The sequence below is a fragment of the Cucurbita pepo genome, chromosome LG08 (genome assembly GCF_002806865.2).
Source record: "Cucurbita pepo subsp. pepo cultivar mu-cu-16 chromosome LG08, ASM280686v2, whole genome shotgun sequence".
Lineage (NCBI taxonomy): Eukaryota > Viridiplantae > Streptophyta > Magnoliopsida > Cucurbitales > Cucurbitaceae > Cucurbita > Cucurbita pepo.
The window spans coordinates 7,805,478-7,825,362 of record NC_036645.1 but is presented as its reverse complement, the minus strand read 5'-3'; the positions used below and the strand labels follow the sequence as shown (position 1 = coordinate 7,825,362).

Sequence of the window (19,885 nt, the reverse complement as noted above, 5' to 3'; positions counted from 1 at the left end):
ACACAAAATTTAAAATTTCCATTTTTTATTGATATATATTAAACTGTAAAATTAAAAATCTATGAACATACCCACTTTTAAGTGTTGATGAACTTGTAATAATTTTTTAAAATTTAAAAATCAAATAGACACAAATTCAAAATTTCGATAACTAAATTTTGTAATTTAACTTTAAATATTTTATAATATTTGACTCATTTTTTAAAAACTTAGTAATTTAGAATATCTTATATAATTTCTTCCCGAAAAAAAAATAGTAATCTAAAGCTTTGGATAATCAAATATCCCAATATCAAATTCTTGGATATAAGATTCTCCAATAACAACTTGGATAGCTAAATCACAACCAAGCATTCAAAGTGGGCTTGGAATAACTTTTATGGAAAAAAAAAAAGAAAAGAAAAAGAAAAAAAAGCGACTTTAGATCATAAAAAAAGGTACTTTTGAAGAATTTCACAATACTTGATTGGACAATCAAAATACAAAAACAAACACTTATGCATTTCTATGAGAAGAATTTTCAATAACTTTAAAAGCAGAAATAGTAAACAAGACTCAACAATACCATTAAAATTTTTATAACGAAGACATTAATAGATGAGTGGCCCAAAACACAAGTTCACAAAATTATGGGTACTTTTCTACCAGCTGGAAATTCACATAATTCATGATCCTCTTAGGTTACTCGTATAAAAATGCTATGTGACAACCATGATTTGAAAAGTTAATTCAGGGATTAGCTAACAGAAACCAGCTCCCATATCTTTATTGTACCGTCGTCGCTCGCTGAAGCAAGAAGCCTCTTCTCCTGACAGAAGTTGGATTCAAAAGGTTAGAACGATAGAACTTCGTATTTAAACCGAAACGACGATTGGGAAAAATGTGTGGCATCTCGTATGAAGTAGAGATAATAGGTGCAATAAGTCATTTGAAATATCACAGACCAGCAAAAAGACAGAAGTTAACAGCTCAAGGCAAAGGGGTCTATAAACCTGAGGTCTTTGAACTTTCACTTGAACCGATGACGGTGAGGGCAGTTCGGCAACCGTTTAAGTCAACAAAATTTTCAATGTTTTTTCTCGTTTAAACTAGCTCGTGTGTATCTCAACTTAATCCTATGAAACAACGGTTTAACTCTATAACATTTGATATCTTAAATAGGTGGTTCTGCAAGATGGTGGCTACTGTAGGATTTGAGTCAACAAAAAGTAGCACCATGAAATCAAATGCGATTACTCGAAGTCCATACATGACTATAGTTAAATTCCAGTCATGAGCTAATAACTTTAAATGCTAGTTAGTGTAAAACATTTTGCAGGTTGAAATAAGAGCCTTACCCCTGGGCTCCATTGCACTGAATTTACATCCATGTTGTGGGCCTTCTCCTTCTTATATAGCAACTGGAATGAAGATCCATCAACCTGCGATGAAAAGGGAGTGGTTAATATTGTTTCATTTCACTTGAAAGTTCCACAATATGTTGCATCTTGGAACTAATAGCATATTTAAATGCTAACATGAGCTTAACATATCTTTACTTCCTTTTAAGAGGTTGTAGGCCCACATTAATATTTTTAAAAGAACATAGTAACAACAGTCCAACAATCGTACTATGCTGCACCGAACCATGACAAAAATTTTCCAAAAGATACGAAATAATGATATCGTAATACACATGTCTAGATACATTATAGTACAGATGCGAGCAAATGCTAATAACAAGGTAAGGCAAGCCTCCATTACCATTTTCTCTTGATTCTCCACAAACAAACGAATAGCATCGTCAGCTGCTCCACTAGCAATTATGCCGTTTCTGTCACATTCACGTGCAAAAATCATCAGCCACATAGATGTATGGTTAAATAGAAATTACAATATAAGATGCAAAAGAAACGCTGCAAAGCACAGGTAATATAAAAGTTACATAGAATAAACCATAATACGTTACCCAATTAAAATTTGTGGGTGACAATACAGATTATTACTAAGTGAATTTCCTGCAGCGAGTACGTGCGGTAAACTTTCCAACTTTTCCAACTTGCGCACATTACAACTATTCTCACAAGACAACCACCTACTTTTACATTTGGTTGTCAACGTAACTCTTACCATGTTTGACTAGTTAAGAAACTTTTATGATAATTAATAACATAAATAGGAGGCCACAGTAAGATATTTTGAACTCATGGGGATTTGGTCTAGTTCAGTTGTATTTACAGCTAAGCCGATTCCTTGAGGTGAAGTACATGTGGGGCACTTTTTNTTTTTTTTTTTTTTTTTTTTTTTTTTTTCTTCTGAGAACACTTTTCATCAAGACTTCCAATATACGATGATTTTGGTGACCCTTTGGTTTTTGATAATGTCTCATGTATCTATTATTGATGAAATGAATTAAGTGTTTATTAGTGGAAGGGAGCCTTCTCTTCTCTTGATAATTTTAATTGGGGAGAAAAGGTAGCATTATATAGGTAAATAAAGCTACTCATCAACTGAGTTACGGATACATTGAAAAATGATTTTCTTGTCTTTTCTTTTCTTGTAAGAAACTGAATTATCACTGAAAAAATGAAAGTTTGTCTTATTCAGGCTGTCAAGAGGCTCCAAAATGGAGAATAAATTAAACTAAGCACTCTACTATTATAATACTATGACCAAATTTCCGAACACCTTAATTTCTTGCTAACTACTGGAGTAATCGTCTTTAGACACGGTAGCACAAGATAAACAAAAATCTTTCATATACCTTAAATGAAAGCCTTACACAAAATAGTGTAATATTACCTTGACCAATGAACAGAGAAGATTGTTCGATCATGATTTCCAGAAAGAGTACAAGTATGCCTCCTAACAAAACCAGATAAAAGAACTATCAGCATGGTTACAGAAAAACAGATGTACCATAATATTTGGAGATAAACGAAGCTACAAATAAGATGGTCCCATTAAAGAACCAACTCTTTGAGTATGCCTCTCACACTAAATTGATCCGAAACATCTATGAATGGGTGGCAACAGAAGCATGTGACATAGTACAAGTTGAACAACAGAAGAAACTAAAGGGAGTTAATAAACCCATTTAAGTATAACTACAGAAAAAAAGAATTATTTCCTTTGGAAATAGGAGCAAATTTCATTGAGGAATGAAATAAAGGGAGTTATTAGACCCCACCCACCGAAACATTATCACGTTGACTGTGTATTTAGATGCACATGAAGTACTTTACTGCTGCATTATTCATGAGCACGCATATACATCAAGACATTCATATGTTTATCTTTCTGTAAATTAGTCCCTCTTGTTATGTTTATCTCACCCACAATCCCTTTTTAACTCCTTTGATTACAAGGTTTTAATCAAAGGAGACCGTGTCATTTAGAAAAAATGATATATATTATGAATATTTCTTACCCTTCCAAGCCAATGCTTGTACTTTAAGCACAAAAACCTACCAACCAATATATACTAACAATAAAAAATAAAAAATAAAAAAAACATATCACATTGCACCTTGCATCGAAACTTATCAGATCAATAAGTTTCATTACTCCAAAGCCATATTATAATAATTACAATGATGAAGAAGAAGAAGAAATTTTTGCATCCCTCACCATGGTGAATAGCCATCCCCAGAATGCAACCTTGTCTCATCTGTTTCCCATATTTTAAGGGTGAGATCATCACTGCAAAACTAGACCATGGTCAAATTAGATCCACCCAATGGAATAATTTAAAACTTGGTTTGAAATCATTTCTTATTAACTCCAAATGAATGAAGAAATGGGTAATTTGAATTTCCAAGAAAATTTGAAATTTTATTGCTGCCACACACACAGCCTACCTACAGGTGACCATTTTGTCTCCAGTTGCATTGAAAGAAAGGGCCCAAACAGTAGAAGAGTGACCACTGAGAAGAAAATCCGAATCATAATCAAGTTCAATCTAGTTAGACTGAAGTTAACTGCCCTGCGGAAATGATGATAGATTTGTAGGAAAACATGGTAGAAAAACGAAATAGTTATGTACTTGTTAGATTCATCTATAGTCTGAACACAGTGCCAATCATCATTGTCATCATCACCTGCCCAAACCTGAAGTGGTTTCATCATCATAAATTAATATCACCTGTGCAAATCCAAAGTACTTTCCAAAGGCAGACGAAAAAAAGTAACTGAAATAGTCTTCAAAGCCATCTAAGAGTTAGGTACCTTGATAGTGTTATCATAGCTACATGAGAATAAAAGATCCAGGGTAGGGTGCCACTGAACCATTTTTACATCCTGTGTGTGTCCTTGCAACACGGAAACACACTCATACTCATTTCCTGGCAATACTTCCCAAATCCAAACAGTTCTATCTCGACTGCACGTTGCAAGTAGAGAACCAGAAGCATTCCAAGATACACTTTTGACCTCATTCTCATGACCCTAAAAGTCAACCAACAAGACAGCTTTTTCAATGTACTGATACTTGGATAAGACAAGGACAATAAAATGGCAGATAGCAGTATTCATATAGATCATCAGGAGAAAATCTTGCAATGAATAGTGACAATGCATACAATACTTGATAGGCAGAACACTACCTCTAGGGTAGAAACGCATTCATAGTCACCCCCGATATTCTCCCACATAGCTGTGGTGGCATCGAAGCTTGCAGTTGCCAATAACTTTCCGTTCGGTGACCAAGCGCATGACCTAACAGTTCTAGTATGCGTTTCATCCAAAACTGCCTGCAAACAACACTACATTAGCATTCCAGCTCCTAATGTCAATCACCTACATATAAAACTGCAAAATAAACAGAACGAATTCTTGGAAGATGAGGAACTTTCTTAGATGCAAACTTGAGTTGGTTCGATTAGTCATCTAATCCAAATATTTCGTGAAAACGTCATAGTAAAAGAACTACCAACTCAATGAACAATTTCCACTAAACTAAAGTGATTCCATCCAGGTTAAAATCGAATACCACAAGAACTACTCTAATAATAATCCATTTAATACAAATCTACAGATGAAATAGAACCTTGCAATTCCACGAACCAGAGGAAGGACTTTGCTCCCAGATACGAACGGTTTTATCGCCGCTACAGGACGCAAAAACAAGTGGAATTCCTTCAGCTCCGGTGGCGGGATTCCAGGCCAGACTCCATACCCGATCAGTGTGACCTTCAAGCTTTGCAGTCTCCTTGAGCTCGAATCGGCCATCCCAAAGCTCCATCACAAGAATGGTATTTCTTTCCCAAATCGCCGGCAAAGCAGGAAGATTATCAAGCCCTAGCTCCACGCAGCCGGAGATTCTGGAGCTCGACTTTAATGGCCGGCGAAGGGATAAGTACGCGCCGCCGCGGGTTCTCTCCTCAACGTGTCGTCGGCTTACAGAGATTTAACGCTTTAATGAAGCAAGACAATGATTTCACGGCTCTATTGAAATTGGAAACTGGAAATATGTATGATCTAATATTACATATTAAATTAAATTACATAAAAAAAATTCAGTATGATATAAAATTGATAGAATTTAAAATAAGAAACTATAGCTAAGATTTTATTAAAATTTTCGACTATTAACAAAGTTATTCCATTATGATTTGTGCCATACTCATAAAACTTTATTTTATTCAAATTGGTGACATAAATTTATTTATTTATTTATTTATTTATTATTATTATTATTATTTTTTTTTTTTTTGTTAAAATTAGTAATGAAAGTCTCATAAAATTAAAATATCAAATATTTTCAAAGTCACATTATTTCGCTCCATCATTTACAAAAATTAAATACTTTTTTAAAGTAGGGTTATGTTGGATTATAATCATACTGATCGACAAGACAAATATATATATATATATATATAAACTCACAAACCGAACCAAATTTTCGATTTTAAAATATTTAACTCAACCCAACTTAAAGAAAAAAAACTAAAACGGGCTATTGAGGATTGTTGGGAGGGAGTCCCACGTTGGCTAATTTAATGAATGATCGTGGGTTTATTGGGTTTATGAGTAAGGAATACATCTTTATTGATACGAGGCATTTTGGGAAAGTAAAGCCATGAGAGCTTATGCTCAAAGGACAATATCATACCATTGTGGAGAATCGTGATTCTTGACATAGTATCAGAGCCATGCTGGAGAGTGTACTTTGTTCGAGGGGAGGATTGTTGGGAAGGAGTCCCACGTTAGTTAATTTAGAGAATGATTTTGGATTTATAAGGAGAAATACATCTTTATTGGTACGAGCCCTTATGCTTAAAGTGGGCTCATACCATTATGGATAATAAATAAGTGCTCGGGATCACGGGTCAATAGTGCTAAGTACCTATTAAAAAAAGGTCTCGAATTGAAATGTAACTTTAAGAATTTGAAATTGAAGGGTGATGATGAGATTTTTGTACTTTTTTTAATTATTATTATTTATTTTTTTTTTTTGGCAACTTGGACGCCACTTGTTGGGACCTTCTTTTAATGGTAATATTTTGATATAGTTCTAAATACTTTTGATTTATTATTTTTTAAAATTACATAAAATAAATTACAATAAACACATTTTAAATTAATAAAATTTATAAGTATTTATTAGAAAATTAATTTGGTTCAAGAAAAACATTTTTTTTAGGAGGTCGGAGTATTCTACTAAACCGAAGCGGTTCAACAAGACCGATAACGGTTCTCTAGAAATTCAAACCGGTCCATTGCAGTCAAGTTCCTTACAGTTCGTCTTCGAGAAATCAAGCAACTCCATTCCCATCTTCTCTCAACCAAAGGCGCGAGAAGTTTTTGCTAACCCTAACGCTTAGATCAGAAGGCAAAGAACTCGCGAGAACATCGAGAATGAATTCGGCAGGTCCAAGAAGCAGAGGCCTTTTCGAAGGTCTGTACAGAGTGATTATGCGCCGTAATTCTGTTTACGTTACCTTCATCATCGCCGGTGCTTTCGTCGGAGAACGGGTAATGTTGTTTACCTCATCTTTATGCTAATTTATGTCTGTTATGTTTCTTTTTTGGATTGTCAATTAATTAATTTCGTTTCCGCGTTTGATCTGAGGATCTAGTTTTTTTGCAAATTACTAAATATTGGTATTAAACTGCCTGATTGACTGGTCATTTCTCGCTGATCCATGAAAAAAATTCAACGAACAGCTTGTTCATGTGTGACCGCCGGCTAGAAGAAGTAGGTGGAACTGTATTGAAATTTATGGTTTATCTGCACAAGGAGAATTGATTAGGAGTAGAGGATTCATATATTGGTTTCTGGCATCAATTGAAAAGTACGGTTACATGATTGAACTGATTCAAAATATTACTATGAATTGCTTTCACGATTGTGTGCAGATTCTTAATTTATGTAAAGTAACTTAGTATGTTTTCTTCATGTATGGAAATGCGGAATTCGGCCATTATTTAGTCTGCTTACAATAGAAAAGGACTTCCATTTATTTATTTATTTAAATTTTACACGATAATGAAANAAAAAAAAAAAAAAAAAAAAAAAAAAACATAAGGACGTTTCTTCGTTTGTTCTATGCACTGTTATGTAATGGGCCTGAGCATCTTAAATTGTAGTGTGGGACTTATGAGTTGCTTGGTTTTGTGTTGTTACTTTAAGTTTATGGTATCTTATTTTTACCTTAATGCCTGGATTTCCATTGGTGCAGGCTGTGGATTATGGAGTTCACAAGCTCTGGGAGTACAACAATGTCGGGGTATGGAACCTACCCACATGCATGATTTACTTTGTTTTTTTATGTACACATTCACATAGACTATCATTTTGGCTTTTATTGTGTTCTCCAAATCCGGAATGCTTGATTTTTTATTCTGGATGTTTTGGCTCCCATTTTCTGTTATCAGCTTCAAATTATCGATCAGTTTCAGCTTCTATTTGTGGTTATTGTGTTGAAGATTATGGCATTGCAGAACCCTTGCATTTTCATGATCTCTTCTATTTCATCATCTGGTTTAAAATGACTTCCAGGTGTAATGCATCAAGATGCATATGAAATTCTCATATTTTTTTGAACACAAGCAAGCTATTTGGACTTGTCGTTCAAATGCCATTCATCATTCGGTACAGATTGAATTTGAAAATGACAATAAAGTAGTACTTATTTCAGATTTCATCTGTTGTGTTTTCGTTCTTCCTTATTTTTTAAAATCGTTCTTTGTGTTCTTAAGTTTTGGAAGGTCTTAATTTCTACAAGGTTAAGGCTGTATTAGAATTTTCGTGGGATAATTATAAACCACACCTACGCAGTCTGTCTATTCAATGTCCTCATGGTTCAAAAACAATTTTTTTTATAAGCACTTAGGCTTTTGATTGCTGCTTTTTACTTGTTTCTTAAGTGGGTTGGTTCCTTTTACTTGTATGTTAAGTGAGCTGTCAGTAATGAATAACGCGAGTCACTAAAAACATTTTCCCAAGTTGGTTTGAATCTAAAAGGTCTTAATGGAGCCAACCTAAGCATAATTCAAATGGTTAAGGTATTATATCCTTAGATGTTAGAATCCTCACTCCCACATGTTGTTGAACTAAAAAAAAGTCTGAAATGGAACGTCTATTTTTTCCATGACGGCCATTAAGGTTGCTGCTAGTTGGTGAAGAAGGGCTGTTAGAGTTACCACACACACTGGCAAAGTAGATAGTATTTGCAATCATCGCTATTTTATTTGTTTTTTTTTTTTTTTTTCCTCCTATTATATGTTGATCTATAATATCCATCCTTCTATTACAATCTTGCTTGCACAAGATGCTACTAAACAATTTTTGTATTGATTAATAGCTTTCATAACTCATTCCCAACTCTATTTCGATATATGATGGTGTGCAGAAACGGTATGAGGACATTTCAGTTTTGGGGCAGAGACCATCGGAAGAATGAATTTATTAGCCGCTTGAAAGCTACACATTCATGGATTGAAGAGGTAAAAACTGGTGGCTTAGGATGATAAATGAGAATATATTTCCAATGGGGAAAACGTTGTCTTTTTGACATGGAACATTTGTGTTTCTTCATGAGATTCTAATCATATTTTATTTGCTTGAGATCGGAGTTACAAGCTTTTGTGCATTATATTTGATCATCGAGAAAAGAGGATCTGGGATATTGGGATTTTAGCAGTGGCATAGTTGCAATGACTTCGGTTCTAGTTTATGAATAGAGGGAGTTAGATAACTCAGATGATTGAAAGAATTTTGGCAAATTAGTCCTTTGTGGGTTAAGATTTAAACCTTCGATCTAAAAGCGAGTACATGTCAATTACAACAATGATCAATTTGGTAGAATGAGAAACTATAACAATTTATGCATTTGATTCTCTTTTTTAAGTATAAGCTTGAGAATTGAACCGGAAAATTGGTTTTCTACTAAACAATAAACGAACATATCAAATATGAGCTAAAAGAACCAACCCGAGCGGTTAACTTTGGTTCGGTTTGTTGGTTTTTGTCAGTTTTTTTACTGTCCTGCATAAAACCAACCTTTAAGCTTATAAATACTGTAATTCTACTTCGACTCGAATTTATTTGCTTTCTTCTCACTTACAAGCGTTTTCAAACTCCAAGCCAAGTTTTGGGAATATCGTTTTAGAAAACGCACAGCCGAAGGACAGTATGCAGACATCATTGAAGCTATCAATTTACAGATTTTTCTGTTGAATGTGGAAGCCAAACAACAAATGCAAATTATTCTGTGCTATATTTTCAATTTGGTTCATTTAATTTTACAGCATTAAAAAGATAGATGAGGATAAGAATCTGCCATTACCAAGACCAATTCTCCCAGCCTGCCCCCATCAATTTTTTTAACATAGTAAATAATTATTATGCAGTCTAATCCTAAAAAATAAAGAACTTTTTATGAAGCAGAATCAGTCTTCAGCAGTCTCCCACAACGGAGGTTCAAGTTCACCAACCAAAATTAAAAGCGAACCACATACCCTGCGAGCTAATCAAACAGCTTGATCAAATCTCGATGATTTTGTGAGCATGGGATGCTGTCGAGACCTTGAAATCATGGATCTACAAAAGAAATAAACTAGTGAGATGTGTATACAAGGCCCGAAAATGAATTCACCGCCGTAAAATAAATAAACTAGTGATATGCAATTAAGAAGAGGTCGAAGGGTCAACTTGTGTGAACCTGATCACTGGCTAACCTTACTACATTTAGTTGCCAAAAAAAAAAAACTCTTAGATCGTATTACTTGTGTGCCTTTTGTGTATTCATAACTCACATCTATTTTGAAGTAAAAAAAAAATCGAAACTAAGTTATATTAACTATTCAGTCTCTTCCCTCTCTTCTTCCTAGAGTACGTGTTTGGATTATCTAACACTTCATCTCAATGTTGGTCATGAGACTTCCCAACATTTTAGGAATTATTTTTTAATTCAACAAAACGTGGGGTGGGGAGATTCAAACTTCTGACCTAGAGATCAAAAGTGTGTCTTAACTAGTTGAGTTATGTTCTAAAAATGAGCCCAATTATATTCTTCTCTTTCATTTTTCATCTAATCATCTAATCGTATAGTTGGTTCTTTCATTTTTCATCTGATTGTATTGTTGGTTCTCTGCCTATTCTATGAAGTCTACCTAAAGACAAAACAAAGACCTAACTAAGCAAGTTTTTGGTCTAAGAAGTCTAAGGAAGTTTCTCTCCTTTCACCTTTGGGGTATAATTCTCCTGACAGATAAATCACCAAACCTATCTACCCGTCAGTAGTAAAATTATCAATGAAGAAAAATTTGCAGTCTAATAGCCGTTGCATTATGTAAAAATTATCTACAGAAATATTAATTTCATCCTTTAGCCTGATCATTACGGTAAGTGCACATAAACAGCAAATACAGCTTCGCAAGCTCTATGACAATAGGGGAATGGCAATCAGTGATTAAAGAGTGAGATACAATACCCTACCAATTGGCCAGTCCTCTAATCTGACTTTTCAATCTCTCGGAATTTCCTTTCCCATTCTTGGAGCTCATAATTTTGTTCAATTAAGTCTCGATCAGTACTATATACAATTCGATCCTGACCAATCACAGTTCTTTGGGCCATGTCTCGGGCACTGAGGAGCTGATAAGATTGTACAAAGAATTAGATTCTAAGCTTCATATAATTCGAGCATATAATTCGAAAAAGCAAGAGCAACAAGTCCAAGTAAATAAAATACGAAAGAAATGATGAAACAAAATTGCTGCAGAGGCAAGAGATTAAGAAGCAGGAATTGAAATAGACATCGCCAGGGTACTAAAATGACGCTAAAACAGAACACTGGGGAGGAGAAAAAGAAACAAAATAGAGCTTTGTTCATATGGTACTTTCTTCTTAAATCTGGCACCAATCCGCTCCTAAAACAGATGATTAGATCTACTGAGGAGCAAACTTATTTTGGTGATCTAAATATTAATTACCTTGCGCCTGAGTGACACATCTGGCAATTCAAGGGCTTGGGCACGCTTTTGCCTTGCTTGGTTTCTTTTTCCTATTTCAGCATTTCTCTTCTGGGTAATGAACCACCGGACCAATGGAATTGCGAAGAAAGAACCAGCATATATCTGCACAGTTTTCTCATGATCACAATTTTATTTACCAAAGTAATTAAATGGCGTTAAAGAAATTTCTGAATTTTGAAGTTACAACAAACCAAACCTGAAGTAGAGGAAATATATCTGATACAAATTTGATAAGTCCACTTGGTTTAACGGCAACATCCCTTCAAAAATGGAATTGGGGAAAATTATTAGATTTTTCAGAAACCGCGACGAAACAATCCAGTCTAAATATCCATACTTCAACATGGCTCCAAGCACTATAACACCAAACAGATTAAGCCCTCCCAATCCAATGGCCATTGCTCTCTCTGAATAACTTGTTTTACTGCAGACAAAAAAAAGTCCTGATCATTAATTAAATTTAAATTATACTCCCAAACAAGACGAAGAAACTTAACCACGGTACCTGAAGACCCATTTCTTCTCTTTGAAAAAATTCTCAATCCCTCCAACCCAGTCAGCCCATTTTCTACCCACATACTCCTTCCTTCCACTCCGCTGAGAAGAAGCTGTGCGCTGAAGGGAGGGAAATCGATATAGAATATTTCCCTATAAATAAATAACTTTTAGTGAATATTTATATATATGTTTTATAGAAATCGAAGTGACATGTCAATAAACAGAGTACAGAAGAGGATAGGCAACACTTCAGGAAAAAATACATAAAGTTAGGAAAGTTTCCCATAGAGAATATTGAAAGTCATTATAAACACCAAATTTTATAGATTTTACATATTTATACTAACAATAAGGACAAATTTTACCCCTAACATGTTCAAAATCCTTTTTCTTTTCCCTCAAAATTTATCTTTTTGTTTCACCCCAACCCTGAATGTGAAGCTGATATTGCACCTTGCACACTTCCAACAAATCCTTTTTTACTGGCAACTACTCTCCAAAAATATTCTATCAAATAATAAAATTTCATCCAACATTAATAGCTTAAGCTTTTAGGGCTAATTTTAATTTAATAGAATTAGAACAAAATGTCTAAATTCACATCATGCAGTACTATTTCATTCTTCATTTCAATAAAACCATATCATTGATTCATTACATAGCTTTGTATTAGCATACCATTTCAAGGCTCAAGGTAGCAACTGACTTATGTTCATATATTATTGACCTCAAATATGGGTAACTAGAGCTATTTGTACCCATTCAAGCATTTCATACCTCGTTAAACATACCTCTTCATCAATTTCAGGTTGGCCATCAAAACGTAAAAGAACTGGCAAAATGTATGATTCATCATCCTGCAATCATCAAGAGGATGAAACAAAGTCAAATAGAAAAATTAGACTTGAATTACAATAAAATATGAGTTTATTCTACCCATCAAAATGTCAAATAGCCGCCAATCAATGATGGTTGGCAACCACGACTAAATTATTCACATCCTTGAAAAGGCACCAATTCTTAAGGTCAATTTTGCTAAGTTCATTATGGTTGGTATTGACTGACATTATCAAACGTGAAAGAAGTGACTGATGATTTCAAGTGTGAAGTTGGTGACTGGTCCCTTCAGTACTTGGATCTCCCCTCTTTTGAGAAATCCCAAATCTTAAGATATTCTGCATGTCTGCTCTGGACTCTTGCAACCTTAATAAGTGGAAGCATGCTGAAGGGTGATCGGAATTGGAGCACCTAACCAATCAACCCAACTACTTCTACTCTATCCTTAAAACTTCCAGCAGGGTTTAAAAGGATATAGACAAAATCTTGAGGAATTTTAACAGTAAGGAGTCTAAGGACCTAGCACGGAGACAGCTCCACGGCATAGTATTATAATCAGCTAGTATGGTGTTGTTCCTGAGAATTGGATTTTGTGCTGTTGTTCTTTGTCAACGTTGAAAAGCCCTTGGAAATCAATTATCAGTCTTAGCAACATTCTAAAGGAGAGGACTCTTTTTGTTTGGGTAAAGGTAGAAAGTGCAGATGTTGGGAAGACCTCTGCAGGCGCTTTAAGCCTTCTTTGACGCCTGCCAAAGAACAATGTATAAAGTCTAACATTAACTTACTGTGTTCCCCTCTGTCACATCCAGATAAGGTGCAAGCTCTTCAGCAGTTACAACCCCACCGTTGGAGGTGATGTATTGCCCAATCTGCAAGTATAGCTCAAAATGTTAACTGATATCAATAGTTACATACACATATGATGTCTACAAACTACTCTTAGATAACAATTATAACTAACTTTATATTACAGAAAAGTGCAAAAAAAAAAAAAAAAAAAAAAGGCTGAGATTGACTTAGTGGTACATGGTCGATGATAATGCAAAGAAAGTTTCTCCTTAACTCAATATAAGCATGACAATGGGGCAAAAATGAAGCCAATATTAACAAAAGGTGAACAGTGACGATCTAGATAGATTACGAAACTAGCATCCATGTCAAGAAACTTTGCAACCGGCTTACTGGCTTTTGCTTCTTTTTTGTCCTACATCATTTATGTAAATTGTCCCAACAAACTCTTTTCTAATAAACAGAAAACTAAAAACATTAAATGTAACTTCATAATAAAACAGGGGAGTCTTTCGAGGAGCAATAATCGTGATAAAAATTCATACTGAGAAAGGTCATCCAAGAGAGGAAAAAGTTAAAAGCAAGGAAAAGGAACACAAAACTGAAAACCCCTTCAGAACGAGGGAGTTCGTTAAGAACTAAGACACTAGATTCATGTAAAAATTTCAACAGGAAAAGGCAAGAAGAAAAAAGGAAAATAAAATATTGAAAGTAACGGACCACTGAACACAGTCCTCAAATATTACCAACTTCCATCTCTCTTCTTCAATTCCTTGATTTGGATCCCCGTCGCCAAAAACAAATGAGAAAATCTAAAAGAAGACCATTTCAAAGTTAACATTTAAATCTGAGCTAAAGTAGAACAGGATTGTAATAAAGACTAGAGATCATTTAATCACATACAGATTCAATAAAGTTCATCTTATTATCTTCTGTTTGTAGTCGACGTCTCCTATAGTAATATGGATCCCAGTACCTTACACAACGCAAACAGGATGAATGATGGCCAAAAGTCCTCTAAAACAAAGTTGTCAATTGTGTGACAAAGAAAAAACATATTACCAGAAAAGATCAGTCGGACTCAAATAGAATGTGAATCCTGAATCATATGATCTGCCACGTCTTCCGCGATTATCCTCTTCACTGTATCACTAAACTTGAATCAATAATTTGAAGTTACCTCAAACCAGTACTCTATATTATTCATGATCAAGGATTGCGAAAAGGATTCACTATTGAAAATAAAGTGCGAACCTTCTGCTTGAAATAAGAGCAATAATTGTAGTATATACAAGAACGATTGAAGCAATTAGAGCCGTGCCAAACGAAACCCTGACAAGATATTCGGCAGCGGCCTGAAATTTGAGTTAAGAATGCCGTTAAACACACAAAAATTGTTCCCTAACACTAACAATTCAGAGATAAACCCAACATTCCCTGACCGATACCTTTGACTTTTCTATGAGAGGTTCAAATTTTATCCAAAACGATTTGGCTGCAAGCTTTGAACGATAGTCTTTGGGGAAAACATAGAGAACGTCGCCCTCATCAGAAACCTGTTAAGAACATCTTGAAAAATTTTGCAGTCACAAAATTAAGAACTTCAAAATGCCTATAGTTTACATTTACAGTCTACAGATATAACAAAACTAGTGTTTCCTTTTGTCATCTCCGGTGGAAGATGAACTACTCTTGCATATCCAATGCAATATTATATTTGGTTTAGCGCCTAAATTTACATGCAACTCTATGAGTTAACAACAAATACCTCCAAAAAGCCATTGGTATCAGCAGCTAGAGCCTGCAAAGCCTTCTGCGCTTCATTGAGCNCTTCTGAGCTTCATTGAGCTTAAGTCCCGCCCTGCTTGCAACGTCTCCAATGGTTACTCTCCCTCCACACGCGTCCACAGCCTCCATCGCTCTCTTTCTCACATCCGTCGGCAATTTGTCGCTCTCCACTGACTTTCCAGGTCTGATATCGGAAGGAATGTCAATGCCCGCTCTCACAACCGGAACCGAACCCCTTGCCCTAGAGTCTAGCGGCGAAATCCGCGTATGGATGGCCGGAAAAGTAACGGGAGAGGGCTTTAAGCAAATTGAGGGTTTAAGAGTAATGAGAGGGTGGAAATAGAAGCGAGAACTCTGTGAAATGGCGAAAGAAGTGGAGATTGTCGCCATGATTCGCATAAACTTGAGGAATTTGAATAAAACTTTCAAGAATTGGCCATGGAAATCGAAATAGGTGCAGTGGGTGACAATCCTACGGTGAGTAGCTCTGATTTGGAAGCGACGGGATTGTTTTTCTTCAATTCTTTCTCCACCCTTTTGTTCTTCAACGCGTATCTCAGTCAATTACCCGGGAAAATAAGTCGACACAAACATTAAATAATCGTGTTATCGTTGATCTACAAAATTAGCTTAATTTACACCATCCAAATGATAATAGAAATAACCAATATCTATAAGTAACAAAAAATAATAATAATAATAATAATAATAATAATAATAAATATATAAAAAAAAGACACTAATGTCTAATATAGTACCAGCAAAACGCATCTGAATGTGTAATATCAAGGTTCGTATTCTGCTCGTTAGGTTTACATAACCTAACTCGTGCACAATATTCAAAATATCAAATAATTTGTGCTAAATTATCTATTTGGGTTTGATTTACTAAGCTTAACTTTTGAGTCTGAACTTATCCTAAACATTTTGGGTTGGACTTAATCCAAGTCACGAGTTTGACTCAGTGTCGTTTGCGCTTTACTCGGGACTATTCTAAGTCTATTTACGAGATTTCATGTTGGTAGGAGAGAATAACGAAATACTCTTTATAAGGGTGTGAAAACCTCTTTCTATAGACGTGTTTTAAAAATCGTGAGGCTGACGGTAATGATGAACAAAATCTGTTACGGTGAGTTGGACTTGGGTTTGCGTACACTAGTTAGCGTGTGAACAAGGACATTGGGACTCAAGGAAGTGGATTGTGAAATTCTACATTGGTTGAAGTGGGGAATGAAACATTCCTTATAAAGGTGTTGAAACGTACCTCTAGTAGACGTGTTTTAAAAATTATGAGACTGACGGTCATACATAACGAGCTCGTAATAAACAAATTAAAAATAAAAATTATGAAAAGGTAAAATATACCATTTGTTGGGCCCGGCCCACGGGATAGCCCAACTTGGGATGTTGCGGTTTGGGCCTATCTTTCAAGATTCAGCCCAGAGAAGAGCCCCAAGCTTGAAATTTCAGCCCATCTTAAAGAGTGGCTTGTGGCGACGCCATGAGAGTGGATTCGCGGGGAAATAATATACTCAACCGTCACCGAGGCCTCACAAACTCTACTCTCTGCAACAGAACATTGAAATCGCTGAAGAAAAAATGCTCCACTGCAACCATTTCGTCCTCTCGTTTGGATCTTTAAGTCCTCAATCTTCGAGAATCCGTCACCGATCGTCTTCAAGCTTTATCTTCGCTGATTCTACGGTCAAGGATAGCACTGCAGTAGCTTCTTCACAGTCGCGAAGGACCATTTCCTCTCAGGAAGCTCGAGTTTCTCTTGTTTTTGCTCTCGCTTCCCAAACATATTCTCTCTCTCAGCGCGGTAATATTTTATTATCTTATTTGGTAATTGATTGAACTCGAAGATACAGTTGTTGTTCTTGTTTAATCCGCTATTTTTTCGGTTGTTCTGCAGTCTTGTTGGAATTGGCTTCCGAAACTTCAAAATACTTGTTGCCTAAAAGGTTCGAGAGTCGGAACTTAGAGGAGGCTTTGATGGCAGGTATTTGTATTTTTGTTTGTACTGTGTGATAGGTTGTGAATTTCTCACTTGCGAGTTTTGTCCTGCGATTTAGCTCTAATGTAGTATAGTTCGTATTTCTGTCTCTTATTATTATTTTTAGTTTATTAATTCGTGTTGAGTTAATCTAGTTCCTGATCTCGAGACTATGAAGTTCAAGGTCTTAAGTCGAAGAGACGAATACGAGATAAGAGAGGTTGAGGTATAATTTTCTACCTCCTCAATTTACTTTTGTACAGACTCATTGCTAAACATAATACCGACTTATTCTAAAAATTAGCTCACACAAACTATGGCAATGATCGGTTGAACAGCCTTACTTTATAGCGGAAACAACCATGCCTGGAAAGAGTGGATTTGATTTCAATGGCGCATCTCAATCCTTCAATGTCTTGGCGGGGTACCTTTTCGGTAAGGTAGATTTGAAGCATCCAAGATGAAATTTGTTAATCTTGATCTCTGTTTTTCATCCAATATTAAATCTGGTTGTAATACTAGAACACGGCTAAAGAGAAAATGGAAATGACAACACCTGTTTTGACGAGCCAAACCAAATCTGATGGGGAAAAAATGGATATGACAACCCCTGTAATTACGAAAAATGTAAGCTCTTCACATGTTGACACCAGTTAGACATCTTTCTTTCATTCTCGTATTCAAATATGGTATTTATGTGTTTCCATTTCGACATTGTAAATTTTTTATTCCATCCTTGATTTTTCAGGTCGATGGTAAAGATCAGTGGAAGATGTCATTTGTAATGCCCTCCAAATATGGTCCAAACTTGCCAGTGCCCCAAGATAATTCTGTTAGGATTCAAGAAGTCCCAAGAAAAATTGTTGCAGTTATAGCCTTTTCAGGTCTTTTCTATTTAATCTAGAAACTCGACTCTTTCTATGTAGAATACTTCGTTGAAAAATTTACACCATTTCATAGTCTCCAAGCATATTGCTGGAAAAGTTCAAATTCTTTGAACAATTACTTGCTAAATATTTGCTGCCAAGTTTACATCATCACGCTTCAATATTTTTAACACTTGAAACAATGTTGCTGATAGTGAGATGACATTTTCAGGAGCCTCGATTCCAAATGTTTTTACGCAAATCAACTATGTTTCTTACTATTACTATTATTATTGGTTGTCCAATTAGGTTTTGTCACTGATGAAGAAGTTAAACGAAGAGAAACTAGGTTAAGGGATGCTTTGAAGAACGACCAGGAGTTTCAAGTTAAAGCGGGTAGTTTTGTGGAGATAGCACAGGTATTATGATTATCCAAGATAAGTAATATCTTTGTTTTTTCATAATGCATACTTGGCTTGCTTTTTGATAGTTGCTAACTCTCTATGTATGCGGTTTGCAGTATAATCCACCCTTTACTCTTCCATTTCAACGTCGAAATGAGATTGCACTTGAAGTTGAGAGGAAAGAAATATAGCAAGCATCATTACCATCATACGATCTCGAAATTCACCTCTGCTGTACAGTCCCCTTTTACTCATATTATGGATTGTATATGTGTGTATAAATGTCACTTTCACTTATAAATAGAGCTCCATTAGGTAATGGATAGTGCACTAATGGAACTCAATACTATAGATTTGAACATGCCAGTGGCTTCAATATTTCATCCCGGTCTACCTCTCAGATATAATGGTTTAGAATTTCCATTAACCTTGGAGTTTGATGAATGCTGATACACTGAACTTCATGTTTATTCTGTGGGATTATGTCCATTATAACAAACTAAAAAATGTGGAATGATATAAAGTTGAAATACCTCATAATTGTAATATCAATTGGATTGGAAAACCAACTGCTACGCCAATTGTGCTGGCTGACTCAGAATTCAAATGTGAGCTTCGATTTTAGGAATAGGTTGTTTTTGTTATATAATTTTGACCTTGTTCATTGAATTGGCAGTTTCAGCATGGAATGGTTTTTAGATACAGCAGCATAACTAGGTGAGACAGAAATACAACGAGGACTTTAATTCCGTATTTGGGATTTGTGATCTCAAACCTCTTTCTACCCTATATTTTCTCCAGCATAGCTTGTTTATTCTGTTTGTTATTCTTATCCTTGGTTATCATAGTGGAAACTACAGATACTATATTCTTTAAATTATTAGGAATGAACTCCTGGAGAATTATAGCTTCAGGTTTCTAGCTTGTTTGCATCAATAGCTTGTTTACATCAAAATGCAATGAACTCGTGGGAAATTGTTCATTCCTACGCAGGTTTCTAGTGTTGAGGATTATTGGGAGTGAGTCCCACATTAGTTAATTTAGTGGAAGATCATGGGTTTATAAGTAAGAAATACTATCTCCATTGGTATGAGGCCTTTTGGGGAAGCTCAAAGCAAAGCCATGAGAGTTTATGCTCAAAGTGGACAATATCATACCATTGTGGAGAGTCGTGATTCCTAACATGGTATCAGAGTCATGCCCTGAACTTAACCATGTCAATAGAATCCTCAAATATCGAACAAAGA

The 19,885-nt window shown here is 35.3% G+C and overlaps 4 protein-coding genes across 5 annotated transcripts; 2 read left to right on the top strand and 2 right to left on the bottom strand.

Annotated features, from left to right (window-relative positions):
* Positions 1–542: 542 nt before the first annotated feature.
* On the bottom strand, positions 543–5,444 carry LOC111801132 (protein CIA1-like). 2 transcript variants are annotated; one of them, XM_023685118.1, is made up of 10 exons: positions 5,027–5,444; positions 4,584–4,730; positions 4,207–4,425; positions 4,025–4,089; positions 3,840–3,905; positions 3,610–3,681; positions 2,782–2,844; positions 1,744–1,813; positions 1,338–1,421; positions 543–808 (listed from the first exon to the last, which is right to left on the bottom strand). In XM_023685118.1, the coding sequence occupies exons 1-10, from the start codon at positions 5,219–5,221 to the stop codon at positions 737–739; spliced, it is 1,053 nt and encodes a 350-aa protein (XP_023540886.1). In that variant the 5' UTR covers positions 5,222–5,444; the 3' UTR covers positions 543–736. The 2 variants fall into 2 exon arrangements, 1 of the variants encoding a protein (XP_023540886.1); XR_002816088.1 differs by lacking the exon at positions 543–808 and having other exon boundaries at positions 1,343–1,421; positions 3,610–3,689.
* Positions 5,445–6,688: 1,244 nt separating this feature from the next.
* On the top strand, positions 6,689–9,060 carry LOC111799747 (cytochrome b-c1 complex subunit 9-like). The gene is made up of 3 exons (XM_023683206.1): positions 6,689–6,954; positions 7,662–7,709; positions 8,835–9,060. The coding sequence occupies exons 1-3, from the start codon at positions 6,838–6,840 to the stop codon at positions 8,883–8,885; spliced, it is 216 nt and encodes a 71-aa protein (XP_023538974.1). The 5' UTR covers positions 6,689–6,837; the 3' UTR covers positions 8,886–9,060.
* Positions 9,061–9,664: 604 nt separating this feature from the next.
* LOC111800759 (uncharacterized protein At5g03900, chloroplastic-like) lies at positions 9,665–15,951 on the bottom strand. Its single transcript, XM_023684593.1, is given in 15 exon segments — positions 9,665–10,024; positions 10,922–11,080; positions 11,419–11,562; positions 11,657–11,720; positions 11,798–11,884; positions 11,966–12,108; positions 12,750–12,815; positions 13,581–13,664; positions 14,331–14,396; positions 14,488–14,560; positions 14,647–14,727; positions 14,839–14,939; positions 15,033–15,140; positions 15,353–15,430; positions 15,433–15,951. Coding segments are annotated over 14 exon segments (1,578 nt in total). The 5' UTR covers positions 15,772–15,951; the 3' UTR covers positions 9,665–10,024; positions 10,922–10,936.
* Positions 15,952–16,899: 948 nt separating this feature from the next.
* On the top strand, positions 16,900–19,106 carry LOC111799764 (heme-binding-like protein At3g10130, chloroplastic). Its single transcript, XM_023683234.1, has 8 exons — positions 16,900–17,194; positions 17,288–17,374; positions 17,524–17,594; positions 17,707–17,808; positions 17,891–17,995; positions 18,117–18,252; positions 18,544–18,653; positions 18,755–19,106. Exons 1-8 carry the CDS (start codon positions 16,972–16,974, stop codon positions 18,827–18,829), a joined length of 909 nt encoding a protein of 302 aa, XP_023539002.1. The 5' UTR covers positions 16,900–16,971; the 3' UTR covers positions 18,830–19,106.
* The last annotated feature ends 779 nt before the right edge of the window (positions 19,107–19,885 follow it).

What these genes read in the sequence shown, in the direction of transcription:
- LOC111801132 (XM_023685118.1), bottom strand. Translation starts at nt 5,221, where the DNA reads ATGGAGCTTTGGGATGGCCGATTCGAGCTCAAGGAGACTGCAAAGCTT. An exon ending in ACTATAGATGAATCTAACAA is followed by an intron (nt 3,906 to 4,024) that starts GTACATAACTAT and finishes TTTTCTTCTCAG; the next exon opens with TGGTCACTCTTCTACTGTTT. An exon ending in GGGGATGGCTATTCACCATG is followed by an intron (nt 2,845 to 3,609) that starts GTGAGGGATGCA and finishes TGGTTTTGTTAG; the next exon opens with GAGGCATACTTGTACTCTTT.
- LOC111799747 (XM_023683206.1), top strand. Translation starts at nt 6,838, where the DNA reads ATGAATTCGGCAGGTCCAAGAAGCAGAGGCCTTTTCGAAGGTCTGTAC. An exon ending in GTGCTTTCGTCGGAGAACGG is followed by an intron (nt 6,955 to 7,661) that starts GTAATGTTGTTT and finishes CCATTGGTGCAG; the next exon opens with GCTGTGGATTATGGAGTTCA. An exon ending in GGGAGTACAACAATGTCGGG is followed by an intron (nt 7,710 to 8,834) that starts GTATGGAACCTA and finishes GATGGTGTGCAG; the next exon opens with AAACGGTATGAGGACATTTC.
- LOC111799764 (XM_023683234.1), top strand. Translation starts at nt 16,972, where the DNA reads ATGCTCCACTGCAACCATTTCGTCCTCTCGTTTGGATCTTTAAGTCCT. An exon ending in CGGGGTACCTTTTCGGTAAG is followed by an intron (nt 17,809 to 17,890) that starts GTAGATTTGAAG and finishes TTGTAATACTAG; the next exon opens with AACACGGCTAAAGAGAAAAT. An exon ending in TGCAGTTATAGCCTTTTCAG is followed by an intron (nt 18,253 to 18,543) that starts GTCTTTTCTATT and finishes TTGTCCAATTAG; the next exon opens with GTTTTGTCACTGATGAAGAA.